This window comes from Ischnura elegans, chromosome 1 (assembly GCF_921293095.1).
Source record: "Ischnura elegans chromosome 1, ioIscEleg1.1, whole genome shotgun sequence".
In the NCBI taxonomy this organism is placed as follows: domain Eukaryota; kingdom Metazoa; phylum Arthropoda; class Insecta; order Odonata; family Coenagrionidae; genus Ischnura; species Ischnura elegans.
In genome coordinates, this window is record NC_060246.1 from 136,218,174 (window position 1) to 136,228,076 (window position 9,903).

At 39.8% G+C, this 9,903-nt stretch overlaps 1 protein-coding gene across 1 annotated transcript; it reads right to left on the bottom strand.

Moving 5' to 3' along the window:
• Positions 1–309: 309 nt before the first annotated feature.
• On the bottom strand, positions 310–8,852 carry LOC124164734. Its single transcript, XM_046542027.1, has 3 exons — positions 8,637–8,852; positions 522–2,008; positions 310–439 (listed from the first exon to the last, which is right to left on the bottom strand). Exons 1-3 carry the CDS (start codon positions 8,850–8,852, stop codon positions 310–312), a joined length of 1,833 nt encoding a protein of 610 aa, XP_046397983.1.
• Between the last annotated feature and the right edge of the window lie 1,051 nt (positions 8,853–9,903).

Genomic DNA, 9,903 nt, shown 5'->3' on the forward strand with positions numbered 1-9,903 from the left:
TCCTGCTCCCGTCTTCAGGTCGAAGTGGAGAAGCTTAATTTTCCGCCGAGTTATATAGGCAGGCCCCTGCGCGCTGATTGGCCAGGACCCTCTTCCATGTCTTATCGATCGGGTAGCCGTGGTCTCTATTGAAGTTCTTCGTTTTGTATATCTCCAGGGCTTCTCTTATTTGCCGTGGGTAGTAACGGCTCTCCTTTACCAGTATTCTTGCCTTGTCGAACTCAATGGTATGTCCCGGCTCACTCCATGCGTGTTCTGCGATGGCCGACAAGTTGAATTGCTTCTGTCTCATGGCTCGGGCGTGTTCCTTCATCCTTGTGGCCATCCCTCGACACGTCTCTCCTTCATATGATTTCCCACATGAGCAGGGCACTTGGTAGACACCCTCGTATAGCTCCTGTGGGATTTGGTCTTTCGGCCCGGGCACAGCGTCATGGATCTTGGTCACACAGTTGAATCGGGTGACCACGTCATGTTTTTTGAGAATTCTGGCGATCCTCTCCGAAGTCCCCGCGATATACGGGATAGTCAGTTTCGCTGCTGGTGTCATCGAATCCTCCTCAGTGGTGTGGCGTTCAATAGGTGGCCGGGCGTGAAGCTTGGCGACATTTTCGGCCCTTTTAAGGACCATTTTCTGGTTGTATCCATTCTTGCGTAGAGCTGTGGTCAGGAGTCTTTTCTCGGATTCCAGTGAATCGGCGTCGGAGACAGTGAAGGCGCGGTGGAGTAGAGAGGATACCACAGAGGCCTTTTGGGCGGGATGGTGGTGTGATATTGCGTTTAGGTAGCGGTTGGTATGAGTGTCCTTTCTGTAGACGGCATGTCCAAGACTCCCATCACCTTTCCTCCTGACCATGACGTCCAAGAATGGTAGCTTGCCATCTCTCTCCTTTTCCATGGTAAACCGGATGTTTTGGTGCCGACTGTTGAGGTGATTAAGGAATCGGTCCAGTTCTTCTGTTCCGTGGGGCCAGATAATGAATGTATCATCAACATACCGCAGCCATTTTTTAGGTTTCTTGTCGTAGGTGTTGATGGCCTCCGCTTCAAACTTCTCCATGAATAGATTGGCCACCACAGGTGAAAGTGGCGATCCCATCGCTGCTCCGTCTGGCTGGTCATAGAAATCACCGTTCCACAACAAGAAGGAATTCCGAAGGCAGTGGTTGACTAGGTCAGGGAAGTCTTTTGGTATTCCTGAGTCAACGAGGGTTCTCACAATCTCCACTGATTCTGTAATGGGTACGTTGGTGAAGAGTGAGACAATATCGAAGCTGACCCTGATGTCTTCATTTGCGATGGTCATGTCCCTTATCATTTTCACGAAATGGGCGGAATTCTTTACGTGCGTAGTAGTCGTTCCTGTGTGGTTCTGCAGCGTTCTGGCCAGGTATTTTGCAAGACGATAGGTAGGCGCGTCGATTTGGCTTACGATGGGTCTTAGGGGTACACCCTCCTTGTGTACCTTTGGTAAGCCATACAGCCGTGGTGGTTTGGGCGCAGATGTTATCAGGCCTCTCTTTTCTTCAGATGGAATGGAAGATTTCTTGATAATGGCTTTTGTCTCTCTCTCTGCTTTGGCCATGGGGTTCTTTCCTAGTTTCCGGTAGATGGTGTCAGATAGGAGTTCTGATATCTTCTTTTGGTACTCCTCCTTTTTCATGAGAACGGTGGCGTTTCCTTTGTCCGCAGGCAGAATTAAGATGTCTTGGTTCTCACGCAGAGCCTTGAGGGCAGTCCTTTCTCCTGCAGTCATGTTAGGCTTCGGTGGTTTTGCATTGCGGAGGACACGAGCTACGTCTTCTCTGATCTCGTCAGCCACAAGTCTAGGGAGTTTACGAATGCCAGTCTCCACTTCGGTGATGATCTTTTCCCGTGGTATGTCTCGAGGTGTTATAGCAAAATTCAGTCCCTTGGCCAGTACTGAGGTGGTGGCGTCGTCAATGTGCAGATCCGTCAGGTTCACTATGGAGCGGTCCTTATCAGGGCCAGATTCCAGTTTTGGGTGCTGCCGAGAGTTAAGTTTTTCGTATTTCTTTATCTGCGATTCCCGGTGCGTAGTCTCGAGTCTCGAAACCGTCGTCACCCAAAACCGACGAACGCGGCTGGAGCGCCCGGAAACCCATACGCACCAATCCATATCTGAATTGAAAATTGGGGACTGTATGTTGAATCAGTCATTCGTAAATAAACAAACTTATGGATCTTATGCTGTGGAGGAGTGAACAACATCATGATACCAGCAGCTATCGGTGAAAAAGCTGACAGCAACAGTTGTTAGCGTGTGAAATGTAGGATAAAGTATTCTCGCGACTAAGTCTGCTTGTAAAATAGAATTATAACCTCATCGTTTCTAACAATGATACATTTTAAAATATTTTTAGCAGCGAAATTGATGGTTGTAACATTGCTGATCCCTCTAAGACTTTGTGTTCACCTTTTTTGCCTATGCTTTCCTCGACCTATTCCTAGAGACGTACCTTTGCCTGAGTTGTCATTCCTTCTTCCACCCACCTCCATCCACTAATTCCATTTTCACTTGTATTTGCCTATATGTATAACTAGTGTGAAGAATGAATATTATATCTACCGAATAGCTACCGAATTAAGCGTGAGTCTGGCGTGTGAGTTGCCAAAGTCGAAGTTGAGTTGTCGTCGTTACTTAATTTATCATTATGAACAAATTGCGTCCTTTAAAGCATTCTTTACTGTGAATGTGGATAATGCGTGGTCATTAATTAAATCATTTATACTCACGATAATAGGGCATTAACCCTTTGCGGTCCATTTTTTTCAATCCGAATTGTCCGATCCAAATTAATTTTAAGAAAAAAAGGAGTAACTGACAGGATTCAGTGGTGCCTTTTAAACGTTTTATTTTGTTGTTTAAAGTAAACTTCCACTGGCTACAATTTTTTTCATAGGTTTAATTAACTCTTTAAGTTCCAAGGGACATACATGTCCCAAATAATTGAAATTCTCTCAAATTTAAATGAGAAGGTGTATGACTGTAAGAATTGGTTCTATTGAAGAATAAGCTATTGGCTTTTAGTTTTAAATTCTTTTAATGATATCCTTGAGTAATTGTATTATCCACAATGTTTAGAGCTTTCACTTGAAATGCTGTTTACGAAGTGGAAATTTGATTTCTAATAAAAAATCAATGAAATGGTCAATAATAACAGGACTTTCGGTTCAACCTTTATGTGTACCTGACCTGTGGGGTTTGTTAAAAAAATCCGCATTTGTGCCTTAATTTTCACAAAATTAGTGTTTTTATGTCATGTGACACATATGGTCCATATGGTCCATAAGGGAGCGAAAATTGGTATTAATTCACGTCCCAGATCGTATCTCAGAAACCATTACAGATACCGCTGTCAAAGAAATTGTTTTGGAATCTACGCATTTGTATAAGCCTGAAAACGTATTTTTCTATGTGATCTGAAGGCTGCAATCTTTATGGGACTTAAAGGTTTAAAAAGTTTATTATTCAAAAGTTATCTATCTGTGACATCTTTTGAAGCATTGCCCTTGTATAACCCCCTTATCTAACCTTGTGATGTTGACCTTAACTTGACGTTGGACCTGATGCTTACACCAGGTCTGTCGAGCCAGCCTCGACGTTGGACCGCAAATGATTAAGGATAGTTATTAATTTACAAGGGCCCTGTACTTTACTACATAGATGTATATTACGTTGGTCTCCATTAGAGTAGTTATTACCTTCTAGCAGCTATAATTGTCCTTTACATATCAGTCCTTTAAATTATGGAGCTGATATTTACCATGTAATTTAGATTGGGTATTTGGAGTTCTTATACTGCGCTCCAAATGTGTGATAGTGTAGTTGTATTAAAATTGTGTATTGATATCTGTATGAGCATCAAAGGCATGCACGAAGATTCTATTTTTTTCAATTCCGTAACTTAATGGATGCGTGAATTTTTCTTCGGGATATTCTCTGTGTGCTAGTAATGGAAAGTATGTTGTTAAGCTCCTTTCAAAGGCCCCTCAACTGCCATTTTTTTGGTCCCTTTTTTACATTAGCCACTCAAAAATCCCCTCGGCGAAACTCGAAGAAGAGGCTAGGCAAGGGAATTGGAATAAAGTGCAATGGAAATCCATTTCGTATCTTCATCCACTTACGAAGAAGGGAAATATTCTCCATTTCCAGTTTGTAAACTCTATCTCGCAGCTACAATCCTCTGCTTTCTCCCTCCGTTTTGAATTTTTATTCCTCGTAAAACTTTATATGCATATGTTTATGCTGGTCTCTGAATGCCCGGTGAGTGCTTGCGTCACTTGAATGGCGTTAGAGATGTAAAAAATTTAAAATTTATTTATACCCGAGAAACTACGTCGTTTACGCAATAATTTTGAGAGGAGACAGGAAAAATTTGTTTGCCCCGCTCGTCACATAATCCGCCAGGTATACATATTGCACGCTATTATTTAAGTTTGCGTGAATAATTTTTTTGGCTTATAAAATATGCAAACCGTTTTTCCTCCGCAAGGAATGGAATAAATAAAAAAAAAACAAATTGTAATAAATTAAGTCTCTTTAACTTGTTTTATCTTTCGTTAAATAATATGGTCCTGCCAAACTCACTGGCGGCCAGAATTATCTCTACGTAATGAATTCCAGCTTTTATCGAGCATTTTTTTCCTTGCTTTAATCAGCGTTGCGTCAATGAGGTAAACTTTTTCAATCAAATCGCAAACAACATTAATGGGGGGAATTACATTCGTGGGAAAATAATTTTGCGCAAACAAAATTTACAACTGACGAGCTAATGGTTGAATTTTTTATCAGAGTTCAATCGTGAACGATGAGTAAATAACAAATTTTGACTGTTTTTATTACATTACCGTTGCATTTTCGGTAAATTTTAATTTTGCACGCTTATTGAGCTAGAATTATGTATGCATAATTCAATTTTTCTTCATAATAACGTTTGATGAAATATGATAGGTGATGAAATTCTCTCTATGAATAATTATGAGCCATTTCTGAGAGCATACCAAAGTTCAAAATTTAATTTTAGTCTGAGAAGATTTTTCCCTAAGATTGATGCATAATATTTTTCAATCATTAAGGTGGAAACTGAATGAACATTGTATTAAATATTTTTTGAAAAGAATGTCTCAGCACCTTCGATTTGCTATCACCATGTACGTTCTTATTTAAAAAATTAATTCGTTTTTATATTCACCATTAAATTCTTTAACAATTCAGTTGCATCAAGAAGGCATAAATTTTCTAATTTTTGCCTCACGTCCTGTTACCTAATGTGCTGAAATGATCTTCAGTTTGCTAGCGAAATTTGGCCCCAGCATGAAATTAATCAATAAATAATTAAGCAATAATATTTTACGTTTAATTTCATTCGAATAATGGCGTGCGGCATAACATGTCATATTAATTATTTTTATTTGCAATGTAAAATTCTGTATCCTTTAATCGTGCTTTTCCCAATTATTTTATTGGACAGGGCACAATGTATGGAAGTAGCGATATTGTGGTCCCCGACTAATTAAGGTTATCCAACTAGCGTGACGTAAGTGCAAACACTCTTGCGTCTTGCAGGCGCGTTAGGTCGTTTAAGTTTCTTGCTTATTTTATCATTCACTTAGGTTAATTTGTTCTTGCCCGTTGGTTAATTATCAGTTATTACAGTGTTTTAGTGTCAGCACGTCACATTTATCACAATAATTTGATTTTGCGTATTTCGCTTGCAGTAAAGAGTATTATAATTGTAACAATATGTGGTGCCTAATGTTCAGTTTTACAGCAAAATCTCATGGAAACTCTCTTGGCACGAGTAACATTTAGAGTTTACGAATTACAATTAATTTAGGAAGTATTTTTCTTTTGTTTGTTTTTATGTATTGGTAACATTATGTTGGACCCAATGCGTAGTTTGTCTATTAGTTCTCATGAATACTCTCATACAATGAGAATGAATTGTAGGGAAAATGTGATTTTTTTCAAATCGAAGTTAATTTATGAAGTATCTTTCTTTTGCTTTTGTAGCTAGTTTTCGACCTATTTTTTCAGTTGTTTAATTCTTTTAGTTATTGATGTTTTGGTATGCTATGGATATATGGATAACCAGGGTGTAAAAACCACGGGAAAACACGGATCTATATTATTGGCCTTATCATGTGACAAGATGCTGTAATGAATATCATCATTCAAGCACAGGTGGGTGGTAAGAACGGCGTAGGATAAGTTGCATAAAGCCGGCGATGAAGAACATAAAGCAGAAGAACAATGTAGGTATTGACAGCTTAGCCGATGGGAGAATTGAGTGGAGAGCTGCAACAAATCAATCTCTTGAGTGATGACCGTCAATAATGATTACTTTAACATGTTTTATCTCCGTTGCACTATCTCAAAAGCTTGGAGAAATGTTTAAAATAGCGACTTCGTCATTCCAACTCGATGCATGTGAAGTACGTTATCTTATTATCGCATGTGATAATTTTCCCTCTGGTCTTATCACATCTCACCTCTTTATGTGCTCTACAGAAAAACCGATAATTAATACGAATTTTGAAAATATAAATTTAATGTGACATAGACGTGCCTATCTCATTTTCTTTTTTGTCAGTATGCTCTCGTTCCTTGCCGAGCTCCATATCCTCCTTAGGTTCATACTTTCTACGAAAAGAAATTTTACTTGCTCTCTTTCTTCCTTATTTTCTTCTTACACCATGGCATTTCTGACATTTCCTTCATTGAATTTTTATGAAGCACATGCTGCCACCAGCCTGTGAGTATCGTTTTTCAGTATCTATTTGGCGTTCCACACTGAATTTTGGCTTCTTTGTTATGACTGAAAGAAAAATAGAGAGGAAGTTGAAACGTGTTGCAATATTGGCTGCTCGGAATGAGGGCGAAAGAGAGAATTGGTGGACCAGTGCCGATGCAGTGCTGCGCTGAAATATTGTGAAAGATTGGCGAAGGAAAACTTGGGCCGCGCTGGTACGATTTTACGTCCTCAAATATATCAAGTGTCGAAGGGGAGCTGAGTTTATTTTCCTCTATTTCTGTACACTAGACCCACGGTTTGCGATATTAATCCGTTCCGGAGGACTGGTCGTAAAGTGAACTCCATCCAATATTGAATCTACTTTATTTTAGAGGGTATAACTTTAAAGGGGATCAGTGTGCGATGCATTAGCTTAAGAACCATCGTTTATAAGGAAGCGCATGTTAAAGTTTCCAAGCTAAGAATAAATTATTTCACTAAGTTGGTGTAAAGATACTCAAAATTTATGACATTTTTGTGTGGTAAAAATTGTTCAACTTTGAAAAGCACACGCATAATTCGTTCAAATATTACTACCATTCCATCCTATCCTATAAACCTCCTTGATCTACTGTGTACTTCTATAGCACCAGTTTAATATAATTAGGCAAGATGAAAGGCTCCCTCGGTTATTACGATTATGCATACAGTGCATACGCTGCTAGAGCAAACTTTTGGTCCAAACATCAATGCATTTTCATCAGAGGTCATGACTAGCTTATACTGAATCACCAGCATTTATCACCTCATGAGTAAAGCCATGCATGCACCGTCCGAAATCGCTTGCTAAGAAACCAATGGTGATTACAGTGGCGCCGACTCCATGGGGCTTGAGGGAGCCACAGCCCCCTCAAGAATTTTTCATGGGGAGAAGAATTGATGTGTCAGGTATGTCAATTTTCCCCGGAGTGTCGCATTATCGAGAATCGTGTTTCTAGGGTTCTAATATTGATCATATGACTCTTCTAAAATGCTTAAAAAAACTTTAAAACTAAATAATTTATAAAATTTCCGGGGGCAAGACCCCCAGTATGGGCCCCCCAATGTTTTTTATGGGTCGGCACCCCTGATGGTGAAACGTCATAATCACTATTCAGATGAAAGTAAAACATATGTGACGTCAGGGATCCGGTCTGAAAACTAGTGGCCAATTCACATTTATCGCCTTATTGCCGCCGTAAGAGCTCATTAAATATTTTTATTGGTTCTAAGAGGTTTTAATAAAGATTCTTGACCGATAAATTGTAGGAATTCCAACTCCCCTGAAAAATTGCCTAAGATCTGTTCTGATTGTAAAAATATTTCCACTGTGGAATTTGCAATGTTTGTTGGGGTTATAATTTTAATATGAAACAAAAGTGTTCGTCCGGACTCACCTTGATATTGCTCTGGCGTTAACGTTGGCATTTTTTTAAGTTTATTTTTTCACTTAGTGAATAAAAGTTATTATTTAGTCCTTTGTCACGTTCCGATAATTATAATTCTCATTCTAAGGGTTTGGAATGTCATTGGGAAAATGTTAGATTAAAACAGTTATTTAGTGATTCACAGTCTATGAAAATTATGTGGCAATATTGTGAATTACGAAATGGTTGTTTTATATCTGGGTGCTCCTCCGTGAAGTCATGGAGATGACAAATATATAACCAAATATATAAAAAATACACAATAACCAAAACGCTGGCAAAGAACTAAATATAAGCTAATGTTGTGCATGCCTCAAGATAAAATCAAAGAACCCTACTAACTTAGTGGCCACGAAGCTCATGCCAAAGCAATGTAATCGCTAGGTTTCAATTGGGTCCCTAGCGTACGTACCATTCGTGACACCTGGTGATCCCCAATAGCGGAGAGGCTTGCTTCTGCATCTATCGGGTCCCGCTCCGCTGCTGTCTGCGCCCTACTGCTTTCACCCCACGGTCCCCTCTCTTTGTCTTTCCGTCCCCGCACGTGGGGGTTGGCGAGAACATGCTGATGAGGGACTGGGACTTCTCCCCGGGGATGGACGTGATGGGCTCCAAAGGAAGACACCATAAAGGGCGATCGGTCGACCGAGGGTCAGTTGACGGGAAAGAGGAAAGTTGAAGGAGGGAGAGAGAGAGAGGGAGAGAGAGAGAGAGAGGACAGGGCGGAATGTGCGATGTCGGTTTTGGTCCGCTGAGAAACGACTCGCCCGGCGGAACATGAGTTTAGATATCTCGTGTTCAGACATTAATTTATGCGTACCCCATTTTTTCCAATTAGCCATGCTGTCCGAAGAGTGGCATAATTAACTCTATTTGCCTAAGTTACTACAAGAAAGAAGCAATTACTCTCAATTTTTAAAAATCATGTGTCTATTTTTTATGAGAAAAACTGATTAGCGTTGTTTCAGAAAATGGAGAAAAATTCCACTCTGTTACCTACCCAAAAATCTTTGTATTCATCCGTTAAATAGAGTGGCATCGTTAACTAGGCCTTGGAATTGTAATTCAGTTAAAGTATCAGCGGAAAACAATTTTCCTCTTGCAGACATTATCTTGTAAGTTGAAACACCAATGTTTCCGCTCACTTTCTATGAGTTTATGACGCCGTCAAAGTCCTGGTTCATTAACTCGTTCCTGGAGAACCATTCATTGAGGGGCTGAATTGCTTCCATGGGTGTAATCAACAGCGGACAACGAGAAGATGATGCCGGAGGACGAGGAGTAACTGAGAATCGGTGAAACGATCAGTATGACCTTGTGGCGTCATCAAATTATCTGGTCATCGGTTTTTCTCCGCAAACAGCTCGAGGAGCTAGACTACGGATTAATTAGGTTCTCTTTATTTATCTATCTCTAGCGAAATCAGCCATAAAAATAAATCAGTTTGCAAACCCATTATCTTTATCGGTAGGTATTTTAGGAATTGAAGTTTGCTGTCTCACCGTGTGCTCCTTTCCATATTTCAGAAAATATTTGCTGATTTATTTAGATATACTTGACTTAGCCAAGCAAAATGGGATAAAATTTAACGCGAAGCCCTCTATTGTTACTGACCTATCCTTTTTAAAGCCTCTTTATTCTCATATGCAAGTTACTTATGTTTATTTTTGGGGGGCTCA